We start from the raw sequence: 15,505 nt of genomic DNA on the forward strand, positions 1-15,505 counted from the left end.
ACCAGGTTTATGTGTATACTTCCACTCCTGCCCCAGCAGTTGCAGCTTCCCTGACTTCTCTAAATTGCTGGGAAATTGCTAATGGGTCCCTTTGAAGGGAAAGCTCCTGGACTAGGGGGCATTAGAGCCGGGGCTCCCCAAAGAGCAGCAGCAGTACCCGCCGGAAACCTTGTACATCAAGAGAATCACAGATTGGGTATCGCAACCTTAGCCTCCTAACATTTTGCATTTAAATACTTCCATGGTCGTCCTGCAGTGTCAGTGCAAAAGACAGCTAAGGTTATTTGTTGGCGTCTCTGTTCTTTTCTTTTATAAAAGGACAATTCCCTAAACGAGCACTTTCACAAGTACTTGATCTTGCTAAGAGCTCTACACATACCAGAAGGCAATCTTTGCCCTGATTTGTTTGCATGTAGAAATTTCTCTCCCTATTTGAAGTGCAAGCTGTCCGTTACGGAAAATGTCTCGAAAACATGGAATGTGCAGACTTAGTTCTGAGACTTTGGCCTTTATTATGTATGCAGTGTGGAAGGTTATCTCAGAGCACTTGTATAGGGACTTTAGAAAAATATGATCTTTGCTTATGATACTGCTAACCCCTGGGAAGAGGAGGGATTGTTCTCCCCCAAAGTGGTAGCACTTTGGTTTAGTTTTATCCAACTAAAAGTAGAGGAAGACAGTTTAGCTGATTTTCAAGGAGCAGGACAGCACCAGTGCCACAACCGACGTGACCTAGAGACTGAAAGATCCCCCGAAGAACTGGACGTCTGTGAGTGGTCCGGGGGCGCTCAGGGCCCGGTCCCAAATGGGTGCTTGCTCCCCGAGCTCACAAATACAGACAAAAAGCTTCACTCCTGAATACAAGCCACGGGTGCCTCCCCTTCTCGAGTTACCTTGCCTTTCTAGTTTTCAAAATGAAGCAAAGACATTCTTTCTCCTCCATCACTCAGAAATGACCGATGCCTTTCCGAAGATCCCCCTTCTGGCATAAACCCCAGAGGAGAAGGGTTCGGGAGGAGAAGAGGAAAAGCGCCAGCACAGAGGCTGGGGCACGCTGCCCGGCGGCGAGCTGGAGGCACGGCGCTGCACAAAAGCCTCCCGGGACCAAGCGGGGGATGCCGCGAGGATGACTGCAGGGGGTCGGAGGGGGCAGAGCGCCCGGGCAGGCCCGGCTGCAGGGCCGGGAGAAGCGGGCGAGGAAGCGGCCGGGCCGGGAGGGGGGAGGCGGGGGGGGGGGGTTGCTGGCGGAGGGCCTGGAGAGGGCGGCTGGCGGAGGGCCGGGGCGGCCCGGGAGCCGCGGGCAGGGTGCCGCCGGCGGGTGCCGCCACATTCCGGGCAGGCGCACTGCGAGGAGCGGGGCGGCGGCGCTGCGCCTTCCGAGCCCATGGAGGCGGCCGGGCCGCAACCGGGCCCGAGCCCCAGCCCCGCGGCGGGGCCGCAGCCGGGAGCCGAGGAGATTGACATGTCCCTGGGTAGGTCCGGCGGGGCCGAGCCGAGGGGGGCCGGGGTCGCGCTTGGAGCTGGGTTGCGGGGATGGGGGGGGGTGTGTGTGGGGGAGCTGGGGACGGGCGCGGGGTGCTGCCAGCCCCCGGCTGCGCTGGGGGTGAAGCGGGCGGGGGAGGCGCAGCCGCAGCCGGGGGAGGGACTGGGGGGGCTCGAAGCCGTCGCGGTGCTTTTGTGGCGGCACCCCGAAACTTCAGGGGGGAGAGCGTCGAGCGGAGCGGGCCGGGAGAGGCTCACCTACGTGCCCCCGCGACTGAAATACGGAGATGAGACATAGCCTGGGGTGTGCAGGCTATTTATAGCGGCTTGCTCGTGATGCTCGCCATTCCTCTGGCAGCAGATATGGAAGCTGTGCATAAACAACTGCTCTTTTATTAACTCCGAAGACTGGGACTGCGGAGTTTGGGCTATAGGTCTTGGTGGATTATCCTGGTGACGTCTCCGCTGTGGAAGGAAAGTCCACCAGCACCTTTTAAGACGGGGTTAGCTTCCTGACAGAAGCCTTGTGTCATTTCCCAGTGATGAGCCACTTGTCAGGAATAGCAGAACATTTTCCACGGCCAGCTCAAACTGATCCCTTGGTACTGATGCACATGTATTTTAATGGTGGTATGAGGATTTACAGCAATAACTGGTTTGGTCCCTAACTTTTCATTTGTTTGTTGTTGTGTATTTTTTTTCCCTATGGTGTTGCTTGTGCTGCACCCCTTTTCTGTTTGCTGGTACATGATACTCCCCTTTCTTCTGTTCTCCCTTAACACTTCCCGCACTCAGACCTGCTGCTTCCACCTCCATGTTCAATCCAGAATACACTTTACTCAGAGGAGAAGAGAACAGCAAAACAAGAGTCCTGGTTGTGAACTGATACTTTTACCGCTGGGTGCTGTCACGTATGTTGGTTCTTATCTGAGTTAGCAGTCACAGGTAACGGCAGGAGTTATGCTAAGGCCGCCCTTGTGGATCTAATTCTGTCTTGGGGGCACAGAAGTACCTTAAATGAGCCCTCACTGTAGTATTGCTTTATGTTGCCCTGTTAACCCCATCATATCTATGGGAAAAGAATAAAAGGTAACAACTGATACGCAAACCACTGACAGACCAGGCAGCTGAGCATTCATCTCCTCTCCACTCCTAGTGAGGTTTTCCTTGCAGTGTGGAGAGCCCGCCCTGGGACGCCTGTGATGACCTCCCCGCAGAGCAGGCAGGGCTGCTGTCGATATGCTTCAAAGCAGTCTGTGCCCCAAATAACACGTATCCCAAAGGCACACTTAGCTGAGAACATTAGCGCACTCATACCAAGAGCATTGCACAGGCTCTCCCAACGTGCTCTCTTCCCGGCAGACTTGATAGAGAAATCACAAAAGCAGTCACGCAGGCTGTTCTTACATCTGCTCTTGTTCACTTTCTCCGGGCCTTGTATTAATTTGGACACAGGATTTTCTTGATAGAAAATGACAGGTGACAAGTGCTGGAGGTATGATTTGCTGTTTGTGATAATCACCCTTCGAAAGCTAATGGCACTTTGTGCTTCCACTCCAGTGATTCATTAAGGAGCTAGAGTAGTCTCTGCCTGGGAAAAGGCCTGATATGGACACTTCTTGCCTCACTAATTTGGCAAAAGTTAAAACATTCTGCTTGGAGTGTACTAGATGCAGTGTTATTACTTGCTAAATGTTTTCTGGAACGTTTGAGGTTAAAAGGAAATTGTTGGAAAATATCAATGAGGAAGATGTCCCGTTGCCTTTGCCATTCCTCTTCATCGGAACAGCTTGAATTAAAAAGACCCCCTTGATTTCAAACCAGCTCAGTGAGAACTGGGCTGCTTTGAGCTGTTTTGGGATGATTTCATGATAGAGCTTTGTGTCTAAAAGTAGTTTGTGCGTGGTCCAGCACTGTCTTTTAAGAGTTAAGAACACTTCTTCAGGATGATCATGAGCTTTCAAAACCCTGCAGAGGCATCAAGAATGCTCTGAATATTGTAGGTGGGATTGCACCTTCCTCTGTGTCCCTTGTGCTCTCTCTGTCAGGAAGTAAAGAGCACTTCTGTGCAGTTCAGGGGCTGTGCAGTGGTGGTGCCTGAGGAATTTAGCTACCTAGAACCAGCTGGATTGCTACCGAGTGGTTAAGCAGCAACACCTACTCTAGAGAGTCAGAAAATCAATAGTCAGGTCCTGAAGATGGCACTTAAAATACAAAGTACTACTTCTATTTGTTGTGCATGTAGCATTGATTTGTTTACTGTTTCGAGCCACAGAGGCTTATGGCTTCAAGCTTCATTTCGTACCACCAAGGGCTAGAAACTTGCCTTGTTTTTTTAAGGCAGTGAGGGAAGTCATGCACATAGCTGTGTTGACTTCAGAAGATGTGAAAGGAAAGGACTCACTTTGACCACCTCGACCACAGCCTCCCAAGTCAGACCTCCTCCGTAAATGTTCTCTGCCCAGCACTGAGTCTCAGTCCGTGCCCCTGCAAAAATGCCTTCCCTGATGTTTGTGCGAAGTCTCCGGGATTGGATCCCTCAGTGGGACGTGGGTCTGAAATCTCTGTCCTGCACATGGTAGATATGTGCTGGCTGGTAACACATTTTTACATAATTCACTGCACCTTAATCTCTAGCCTGCAGGAGCTGAGTAAATTGATCCTATGCTTCCTAGCTAAGCTTAAATCTTTCACTGTCTGCCACCACAGCTCACAGAACCGCAAGCCCTGTTTTTACTGTGGGCAATCACAAGTACCAACAGTGGAAATTGATGTTGGTAGAAATTGTAGCTTTTATGGGTTTCCCCTTTGCCATTTTGATCCAGATGACATCATAAAACGCCACAGGAAAGAACAAACAGATGCCAAAGCTGCAGGGGACAGGCGAAGGCAGCAGATCAAGAACAGGAACTCGGCGTACGGGTTCGGGCGGCCCCGTTTCCGTGCCTGGATGCAGAGGAACTTGCAAGGTATGTGAGCACCCTAGGCCAGCAAAGGCCAGCAAAGCTGCATTGCCTCCCTGGAAAACACGTTTCTGTGACAAAATACAGCTCCTAAATCCTTCTCCTATCGAATTCCTGTGTGCATATAATATGTACTTGGGCACTGAACAGCTTTTCTCTCGGCAACAATGGAATATCAGGGCCCTTTCAGAGGATAAATTCATCCATTTCTATCCCACCCTCTCATGAATTACTAATTCAAAGTGACTTAGTATCTATTCTCTATTCCCTTATGGCTTTGCATATTTTAATTATGCCTCTTCCTAATCCTCCTTTTCCCAGAACACACTTAAATTACCCCTTCAGTAACGGTCTTTGATAGCTCAGTTATTGGAGCTAATTTGTCACTTTTGCCAATCATGCTATTTTTATGATGAGTTTTTTTATAATACCGTGTGATCACACACTAATCTCTGTTTGGTTCCACTAGCTTTTATCTTCAAAACTAAAGCAATGTTAAATGCTGCAATGCTGCATGAAATGCCATCTTTATTTATCAAAAATTTGCTTTTTTTAATTACTGCTAAATCATTTCATTGGAGATTTTAGTGACATTTTGCAGCAATGTCTTTGCATTCATCCCCTTCAGTGCAAATGACACATTAGGACGGTAGGATCACTGGGAGCTGTCCTTGTCGTCTCAGATTTGCCTCCCACGCTTTCATTCTCACTCTCCACTACATATTGCCTTACTGAGAATTGTTCTGGTTCAAAATAGTGCTGATAATTTTCCTTGATTTTTCTGTCAAAAAAGAAACACAGTACTTGATATTCTTCCACACAGAGATTACTGCAAGCAGATCAAATGAATCAATTACGTGGTTTTTTTGTAGCTAAGCTTAGAAAAGAGAACTTTTCTATTCATTTGTAGAATGACTTTTGCTAGTCTTAGAATTTTACAGGTTTTACTGAGTCTGAATTCAGCCCTGCCAAGGGCAGGGATGCACCATGCTGTGTGAAGCTGATGTCAGTAGCAATTTTAGGAAGCTCAGCAGGGCCAGGAGTTAAGCCCATAATTCTTCAGGGGCTCATTCCACTTTAGTCCCTGCTGAAATGCAGCCCCTTGTGGGCTGAGATGTGATAACCGTTATCAAAATGATAATCAGTACAGCACAGCACTGTAATGACAGAGCATGGAGAAGGGTATTATGCTGATTGAAACAGCAAGAGAATTCATGCGAGCGAAGTGCTGTTATCTCTCCTGGAATTTGGCTTAAACCATCTCCTCCGTGGTGGGGGAATGATGATTTTTAGTGACAAGAAATTTGAATTTCAAATCTCCTCCAAAAAGAGTGTCTGAGACATCAGGGCCTTTCCCCAGACCGGGCTTGCTGGGCAGAGGTAGCTCTTGGCCAGTATGGGTGTGCTTAATGCCAGGCTTAGAGCGGGCACCCAGACAAAGGTGGGGGTCCTCCTCAGCTGCCGAAGCTGTGAGCTTTTATTCAAACTCTCTTTTATTAATAAATATCTGCCAGACTTTTTGGAGAGATGAAGCCTCCCGTGTGTCACATTTCAGCATACACGTGACAGACGGAGGCCCTGGTCCCCAGCTGGCGTACACGGGGTGCCCCTCGGAGCTGATGGCTCCGCAGTTAGTTATTTACATTGGCTGAGATGCGCCTGAGTGCACTGCTGAGCAGAGGCTCTCTAATAGGAGCCGACTGACAGGAGCATGATTTTCCAGTCGGGGTTGCCTTTTGCATCTATCCCTCCCTTTGCACCGGTGAAATACCCTGGAAAAAGCAGCTGAGCTCAGTCTCACTTGCTGGAAAGAAGTTGCCCTCTCCAGCGTACAGGCAAGCTGCAATGCAAGGCTTGGTGGCCTGTGGGAGAGGGGTCTGGTTAACAAGAGAGAGAGAAGGGAAAGCACAGGGTAGCTGTCGAAGGAAACAAGAAAGGGCAAAAACAACTATGGAGGCAGATGCGAGAGGGAACAAAGTGCTGGTAAATACAGCAAGACCACATCTGGTCAAAGAAGACACAGATTACCAAAATCTGGGTGTTTGTCGGAGAGAGTTTTGCACACCTGCATGTCTCCTGCAGCGAGGGCATCATTTGCAAGGACATAACTACTGGTCCCACAAAACTTGTGAACAGCATTGCATTTTGTGCACGTCACCAACCAGTACCTTCTGCCCTTGGGAGCCAAGCACCACGACTGCTGGTTGTGAGGTACCTGCCACAGGCATGCCCTGGTGCTTCTCATTGTTCAAAGCCAGAGCAGCTCAAATGATCGTCGGTTCCTTGCCTTGTAACCAGTGCCACCAACCTGCGGATGAGCCCCTTGTTATGCCCTGGGGCTGGAGCCTTCATTAATCACCGTGGTGCCGTCCCCCTGACAGCAATGTCACCGCTTCCTCAGAGCGCTTCATTTCTAATTGCTCTAAGTCATTATAAATTGCTGTGATGTAGGAATCGATGATATGGAATCAATACACGTGTCTAACCACTCCCTGGTTTGTGTCACTGAGGTTCTCTTCTCTGGTGTGGGGTTTTAACCACGTGGTTAACTGCCTGCTGCAATTCACTGCTTTATGTCTGATTTATACACCCTGGTGAGGATGTACGCACATTTCACTGATAATAGCAGCTTGGAAAATGCCTGTTTAATTATGACTACAGAAGTTTATCATATGGGGTAATTAAGCTTTAATGCACTGTGCTGCTGTCTGACAGACTGAGTGCTTTCCTCTCACCCAACACTTCAGCACACTCAAAAATTACAAACAGGCTTAGGGGAAAAAGTTAAATGCAAGATGTGTGGTTTCAGTGTGTGTGTTGTGCAGTAACATAAAACAGCAGTAGAAGGTACCCCCTTCAATATATGCAGTAAGTAAGAATATATGGAGCTAAAATAAAATAAATAATTGCAGGCCAGTCTTCACTTACCAAGTGAGATAGTGTGGGCACTCAGCTCTATTCCAGGCTGCTGCAAGTTTGGCTTCCAGATGCCTGGGTCACTTGCGTATCTGTATCAAAAGGCTTTTCCATTTCACAGTTCATTCATAGTAGTGTGAGCTCTGACAACAGATTGACAGGTTTCCTGATGTGAGTGTTCCTGCCTTTATTAGGAACCAGAATTGTGGAAGGCTTTTCTCTTCTGTATTCTTTCAAATCAAATGATATGTTTGTCAGTCATATATATCATGAAAATGTCGGAGTGAGACATTGGTATGATAAATTATTTTATATTCTGCAAAATTAATTTACTTTTCTGGAATACATTTATGTGATTCTTGTCTCACTACTTATATAGCTACTCCTATATCAAGTTAACCTTGTAATACATTTGAAAAACTGTAATCCTAAATTGAGTTTTGAAGGTTGCTAAAACAACTGTTAATTTTCTTAGGACCTAACCGTTTTAGAAGAGGGTTTGGACAACAACAATACAATCGAAGACAATTCAGGAATACTGTGCCAGGTCCTCGGAGAAGAGCAGCTGCTGCATTAAATGGAGTGAGCCCTTTAAATCGCCAGGCATCAGCTCAAGAGGTAGGGGAGTAGAGAAGGTAGAGCTATTCCCGAATGTCATGTAGTAATCAGCTAGATTTTCTGATTATGGATCACCCAAGGACAATCTACATAAAAAATGCACAGGCACAGTCTTTTGTATGCCTATGCACAGCATTTGTATGCATAGGTGTGTACAGACATACGCATATAAAACAGCAATTTTCCTGTTGGCTTTATAAGCTTAAGACTTGGTGTATTTTTTACTGAATATGATCCCATGGGTTTAAAAAAAAAAGTATATTTAAAAGATTTTAAAATATTTGTAAATATTTCCATAAAAACAAATTTTATGTCTTCTCGTCTTCCTGTCATTATTTAGAGATGACATGGAATTATCATTTAGATAGCAGGAGGATGAGAAGACATGGAATTTGTTCTTATGGAAATACTTTAAAACCTTTCTCAACCAGATCTTGCCACCCACAGCATTTTCCAAGGCCCAGTGAAGTCAAAGTACGGAATGTTTTTGACTTCAGGTGCCTTTGCTTCTGGGATGTACTTTGTACTAGCAAGTGTGCAGGCTTCCCCAGGGACACTGATTACCAGTGCTATGACAACCACAGGTCAGATTGCCCACGTGCTTCAGTATAAAATGCATTTTTGTTGTTTGTAGCTTTCCTTCTCTCAAGTTTAAATATTTAAGTCTTGTTTCAGCTCAAAAACACTTTAAAAAAGAGCGAATTTTTTTTTTCAATTTTTCAGTTATTTTTAAGACTCAAGAGATGAGAAGGAAAATACGCATTCACCATTAAATTAATTCTTAGAGCTTTCTTCTGAGTATCACTAAAATTAAACTGTCATGGTGTAGAAGGTGGGAATTGAGCAAGTAGACAGTCCTTTGTCAAAAGAGGTCATTTTTTCCTGCATTGGTAGAAATTCACTCAATTAGGAGGTCACATATGCTCGGTAAGCTTTTAAAAACAGCAATTTGGTGAACATGATGGCACTTTTAATGGCTTTGTCCTGGAAATGTAAGTTAGAGAACCCTAAACTAAGCATGCGTGTGCATAAAGTGTGGTTATTCTTGAAAATAACAACTGCAGTGACTCAGGTATATATTAAGTATGGCTGGATATTAACAGAAAGCAATAAGCAATTGCTGGGAGGCATAATTCTGTGGTAGCTTTTTTGTGTGTGTGTAAATAAACCAAGTGAGAAGAATGTGGAAACATTTCAGTTATTGGGTAGTAACAGTGATGGTGGTGATCCCACAGAAATTACCTCAAAGGAGTACGTGGCCATTTGTATGAGTAATTGCAGGAGGACCTGCGCTGCTGTGTCTTCTGATGTGCTTCATGCTTCGGGGCTCAACTGGGCTATTTATGTGTCCAAAAAAGAAAGAGTCAATGACTGAAAAGAAATCAGAGCAAGGCTATAACACTTGACTTGTGTGAGATTTGCGCTCCACAGACTATTATTTTTTTTTTTGGTATTTCTGTACCATTAGGATGAAGCATTCTCCCTAGTACTTGTAATTTAATGCCCAGAAATTGCGGCACGCATGCCGATTGTTGACAACGGTGTGCAATAAATCCAAACACTGAGAGTACAGCAACGTGCTTGGTAGAAATATTCCTGCTATACAAGCCAAATGGAAGAGGCCAGGTTTCAATAGATTTGAGGAGGAAACAGTTTCCCATTAAGAAAACAACAAAGGCTCTGCTGAAAGACTGCAGAAGTCGCAAAGAAAAAGCTGTTGCGAATGGAAATATGTGAATGCAGAACACACAGGGCAGGGCTGAAACCCCCTCGACACAACCACCAGTGACACCAAATGTGTCGGTGAGTGGTGCAGGCACCTCAGTACTGTCAGTTCTCAAACCTGCGCTCACTAGACAGAGTCAAAGAAAATGCCAAATGAAGGCGCTCAGGTTTTCAGGCAGTGGCAGTCAGCGGGGAAGGACGATCGCACGCTGTCGCTCCTGGTCGCTGCCTCTTTGACTGGCACGGCAGCAGTGCGGGTGCCAACCACTGAGCTCTTACTGCTCTTTCAGGGCAACAAGACCGAGGATGGTTTCGCCAAAAGCAGCAGCAGTGGGCAGCTGGAGGCACAGCGACGGCCACCCCTGGGTCCCAAGCGATTCAGAGCAGCTGCTGCCAGCACCCATGCCCCAGGGAGAAGGTAAAAGCTTTGGTAATTTCTGTTTTTCAGCAGTTCCCTGTGGCTCCACTCTTGGTCTGCTGCAGCGTGTGTGTGTTCATGTGACATGAGAGAAGTACCTTGGGTGTGTTAGGAATGCACCTGGAAATGAAACAACCTTTTGTTAATAAGTCAGGTATGAGGTCTGTTGCGTTATTCTAGCAAGCGCAATGTGACCTTTCTATTTTTATTAAACTTTTAATATGTCACTCTGGGGAAAGCTTTCAAAGGGTGAAAATATCCTTTATTTTCACAAAAGCAGGAAGCATAGACTCCATTCTGAAGGGACAGGCAGGGAGTGAAGCTGTGGGAACAGATGCTGCACCCCAGGATCCGTGATGGGTCCAGGCTGCGGGGAGCTGGGCACAGCTCCAGTGTCTGTCTCATCGTGGTCCTCATGTCCTCCCTGCTCAAATGGAAGCTGGGTTTCAGTCCTGTCTTTCTTTGCTCTGAGTAGAACATGGACTGAATGGCCTCCAGGGGTCCCTTCTGACCAGATTTTTTTCTATGATTTTATTCCATCATTTTTCTTTTAATGAGAAGAGTTCAGAACAAACACAAGCTGCTGTTTCATTTGAGCAGAAAAACTTGTTTCACTGAAATTCTTTGCTGAAAAACCTTTGGGGCTGAACTTGGTAAAATATTCCTCAACTGCTTCTCATATTGCTTTTTAATACCAAACTCGGGTGAGTACTTCATCATTAAACTTTAGGAGAGACCTGCTATCATATTCACCTCTGCCCTTTTCTCTCCTTCCTTACCAGCAGGCCTTTCCTGCTGAACAGGGGACCAGGCTTCCAGCAGAAGCGGATGATGCAGCGGTTCTCCAGAGCCAACTTTCAGAGAGGGGTCAGTACAGATGCATTTTTCGACAACCTGCAGATGGTGACCGTTCAGTTTTACCAGCCCTTGCCCAGTTGTGTCTTTCCTTCCAAAAGTAACTGGGAGAGATGGATGACTTTACAGAGAATATATGAGAATATATTCCTAGGACAGGGCTTTTTAAGGCAGCTTAATATTCTGGTACCTGGAAAGTAAAACATGGACAGGTGATAAAAGTCTGCAGCTTGTACAGCAGCACAAGCAGAAGAAACTTCAGTGCCAGTTGCCTTGCCTGTGCCAGGAGGAAACCCAAGATGAGCAATTTTCTTGATGACACACAAAGAAAGAACTATTCAAATATACCAAATGAAATACCGGAAAAGGAATCATTGTTTTTGAGATATAGTTAAGTGATTTTTAAAATTTATTTCATTGCAGATAGATGCTAATGCAGAAGGGAAACCACCAAGGATGCGAAGGTAATTGGCGAAAAAGCCACACTGCAAACGTGATGTGCTCTTTCATGCTTGAATCAGAGCTATAGCTGTCTCACTGTCTTGGCAGGTGGCAAGTGAAACCCAGCCCTGGAGCAGTTCTTACGGTTTCTGTGGCTAATCCCCAGGCAAGCCAGGCCAATGTGTAAGTAAATGAGGTGATTTGTTAGGATGGAAGCCCTACAAAAGCCATTGCAAATCCCTTTAGCATTATTGCAGCTTCACTTCTTTTATAACGAGGGCTGAGTGGATGGTTCAGCCCCCAAATGGTTAGCAAATGCTGCCTCATTCTGTTCCTGGCATATCCGAAGGGAAATGGTAATTACACATGGTTGGGTTGTTATCCAGAGCAAGGGGGAGTGAGAGCAGGGGCAGTACATGGGTGGTCACAGGCAGGTTCTGCTGCCATGGCTGGTGGCAGTGCATGCCCTGAAGGGACAGCTTGTGGTGGCTTTACAGGAGGAGCAGCACTGACCTGCTCACGGGCAGCGTGGCTGGAGGAGCTCAGCATCAGCTCCACGCTGGGTCGGGGCATGTGCAGGATCTGGCATCCAAGCAGGGGCGGGAAGCAAGGTGGGTGAGGGCACTCAGCCCAGAGAGCAGCCCCCGATAGCTGTGATATGACACAGCCACAGTGCTGGAGCACAGCCTGCAGAGCAGCTGAGCACCCCTTAAACTCACCCAGACCGCAGTGATTAATGCTGTGGGAAGCACGGGGTGCACAGGGGGTTCCCTTACTCCTTGCCAGTTTGCAGATGATAGGAAGTGAGCTGCCTTAGCTGCCTGGCTGACCGCAGACCTGTGCTTTCCCCAGGCCTGGATCCAAGCGCCCGTTCCTGCGAAGCCAGAGGCCCCCGCCACGGGCAGCCAAGCCCCAGCCCAAGGGGGTGACGCTGAGGTTCAACTTCCGTGCGATGGCAAACCAGGTAGAGGAGCGTCGAAGGGACAGGCGGCACCTTGCACCCTGCTGCAGCCCTGCCGCTAAGCTGTTAACGTCACGCTCAGGTTTTCAGGGCCTCCAGTTGCATTTATCTAGCACAACCTGGGATGAAAGTCCTGCAGCCGTATTGGCTAGGTTGCTTGCCAAAATTACGGCATCAGAGAAGACTGTTCAGCAGCTACAGACTCAGCCCAGTTTTTCCCACTATGTTGGTCCATCTTGCCCTGTCCTTGTGCTTGCTCAGAGCAGAGGGATGCTCCCTGTGAGTGGGCCTGGCTGGGGGCAGGCATTTCACTGTCTGTGCTCCCCCCTCCTTGGAGACATGCAGCACCTCCTTTGGGCTTTGCTCTCTTTTTGCTTTGGAGACCACCTTGGTGCCACGTTTTACACTGACATATGCTCCAAAAGCCCTGGGGTGGGTCAGAAATCCTGCTCCACCGTCCTTCATTGCCAGCACTTCTTGTCTGGATGGGGTTTTTTTGTTGTTTTTTTTTTTTTTTTCCTTATGCCTTGTGTTCAAATGCCATCTGCTTGCTCCTGTTCTTGCCGAGGATGCCCGGTGTCTTGGGGCTGGGCACTGCTTGGAGGATTTCCAGCTGCACACAGTCTGTCGAGCTCCTTGTCTTCGTGTGATGAGTGGTTTAATTGACTAACTGGCTGTGAAGCACCGTCCTGACTGATGGGCTCTAATCAATACCCTGCTACAGGTCCGGCTGTGCTTTGCAATGAGACGCGGGACTGACTCGCTCTCCCTTTCCCCTGCAGACCAGCCTGACGCTGGATGAGAGGTTCTCTGGTCTGAGGAATAAGAGGCGCTTTACAGCAGCCCGGAGCGCCGGCCGGACGGTCACCATGCCCTAGCACTACATGCTCGTCACAGGGACTGCAGACAGCAGTCCAGGCCCTGTAACGGGCAGCTCAATAAAACTCGATAGATTTCCTCTGAGATAGCTAATTTGGCAACCTGCCGTTTCCTTCCTTACACACAGAATGAGCGAGTGATTGAGGGCAGGGACGTGGCAGCACAAGAGTCAGGGCCACAGCACAGGGCAGGCAGGAGAGGAGCAGAGGCGGTGGAAGGGGATGAGTGGAGATGGACTTGCTGTGCCAGGGAGAGCCACGGTGCTGGGGCCAGCCCCGCACACCTGCCAGGCCACCCCCTGCTGCCCGGGGGTGACCGCTGTGAGAGGGAAGGGGACTAACTCCAGGCCGTGCCTGTGGAGCCTCCCCTGCCTTGTCCCAGAGTTGGGACAGCGTTGAGGCCACTGCACCACCCACCTGGGAGGCAGAACATGTGGGGGATGAGCAAGGAACGTGCCCCAGCAGCAGCACCACCAGGGATGCTCCAGCGTTCCCCGGCATCCACCTAAATGCCTGATTTGCAGCATGCACCCAGGACTCCTACCGAAAAGTTTGCAGTGTAAGACCCCCACATCCTCTAAGCGTCTCACCCTGCCCTGTTAGACAGCCCTGGGACCTTGTGTTTTGTTTGGTTTGCCATGCTGTTCTGACTGCTGCTGCCAGCTGTGCTGCCGGAGCAGCTTTCCTCAGCGCAGAGCACAGACGGGCTGCCCCAGCCCAAATCTGTTCTTCAGTGCTGTGTAGTTCTGCATTAGGGATTTCATAGGTACAGCTCCACTCGTGCTCGAAGTATCAGCATAATCAAACTTGCAGTTGCAGGAAGAAGGCCAGGCTATACAGCAGTTCGATAAATGTGGGGTGAGAAGTTAACAAGCTGGATCTAGACATTTGTTATTGAAGCTCTGCACCAACTGTGAGTCACTGATCCATTCTCCACCCACTGCTGCAAGCCAGCACTGAGCACACTGGACACAGCCTGTTACTGGGCCCTAAGCTATAGTTATTGAAGTAAATATTTGATAGACTGCTTTACATTTTACACCGAGCGTCTTTAACAAGAGACTGGACTTGAAGTTGGTTTTATAGGTATGTGTGAAATGTTACTAGCTGACTAAGCAGTGATGTATGAGTCCAGTGCACCGAATAAAAAACTAACTCGTCAAATGTCACCTCCAGTTATTTACCTTCTTTCAGCAGGCCTCTGGCACAAGCTCAGCCTCTCAGCATGGTGCTGAGTGCCCAGGGGGCTTCTCCCCTTCGCCCCCCATTGCCTCCCTGCGTACTCCACACGTGGAAACGAGCACTCGGCCATCCCTGTGGCAGCATCACTGCTGCAATCAAGCTCCTGCAGCCATTTCCATGGGTCAGCTGGCTCCAAAGCGCAGCTGAAGCAGTGGGAGGTTTTAAATAGGTTCCTTGTAAAATCTTGGTTGTTATCACTTCCACTTTTAATGTTATCAGCAAAACTGTCAGAGCAGACCTGGCTTTGAGTATATCCAAAGCGAAATGCAACCTGATTTCCAGTCTAATGAACTGAGGAGACCTCATCTCTTCATGCAAATAATCTGGAAGTCACTGAAGTTGAACAGGAAATACTGTCACAAATGGCAATAGCCCTGATTGCAGTTGCACTTTCACAATAAATACTGGCAAAAGATGGTAAACTGGCTAAGAAAAAAACTGATACCTTCTTACACCAGGTTGCAAAGGGATGGAGCTGCTCAGGAGAGGAGCCATGTGTGCAGCATCCGTTTGGTGTCCAGAGCACACCCTGATACTATTCTCTTAGAAAATGTTTTTCAGCAATCTGAAAATTATATATGTTTAATACTTTTATAAGAACTTATATTATTATATATGATATATATTATTATATATTGTATATATTATATATAACTTATAATTTTTTTTATATTTTTATAAGAACTTATTTTTTTTTAAGAACTGCTTAAATTAAAATGGAGGACTTAATGATAAAAGATACATTTTTTTTTCTAGCTTGATTCCCTCATAGAGCTTATTGAATTTGCATGCAGCAAGAGACAGAACTAACTTTGCGCTAACCTCATCCATAGCAAAAAATCACAACTGCCATACTAAAAACACACTGGGAAGGGGCACAGTCAGTTCACTCAAACAGGCATAAATACCCCCTTTCTGCCACACTACTGAAAATTTTCTTTCTAAAATTATCCCGGTAGTGCATAGGGTGAGCCGCTGCGCAGTCTGGCTGCCCTTTGGAGAGGGT

The 15,505-nt window shown here is 47.5% G+C and overlaps 1 protein-coding gene across 2 annotated transcripts; it reads left to right on the forward strand.

The window, feature by feature from the left end:
• The first annotated feature begins 1,028 nt into the window (after window positions 1-1,028).
• LOC106037378 (UAP56-interacting factor-like) lies at window positions 1,029-14,421 on the forward strand. Of its 2 annotated transcripts, none has more exons than XM_067004966.1 (9): window positions 1,029-1,472; window positions 4,308-4,451; window positions 7,837-7,979; window positions 9,995-10,122; window positions 10,908-10,989; window positions 11,401-11,441; window positions 11,527-11,601; window positions 12,271-12,382; window positions 13,162-14,421. In XM_067004966.1, exons 1-9 carry the CDS (start codon window positions 1,127-1,129, stop codon window positions 13,255-13,257), a joined length of 1,167 nt encoding a protein of 388 aa, XP_066861067.1. In that variant the 5' UTR covers window positions 1,029-1,126; the 3' UTR covers window positions 13,258-14,421. The 2 variants fall into 2 exon arrangements, with proteins under 2 accessions (XP_066861067.1, XP_047934753.2); XM_048078796.2 differs by having other exon boundaries at window positions 1,038-1,472; window positions 10,905-10,989.
• Window positions 14,422-15,505: the final 1,084 nt, after the last annotated feature.

This window comes from Anser cygnoides, chromosome 13, assembly GCF_040182565.1.
Source record: "Anser cygnoides isolate HZ-2024a breed goose chromosome 13, Taihu_goose_T2T_genome, whole genome shotgun sequence".
In the NCBI taxonomy this organism is placed as follows: Eukaryota; Metazoa; Chordata; class Aves; order Anseriformes; family Anatidae; genus Anser; species Anser cygnoides.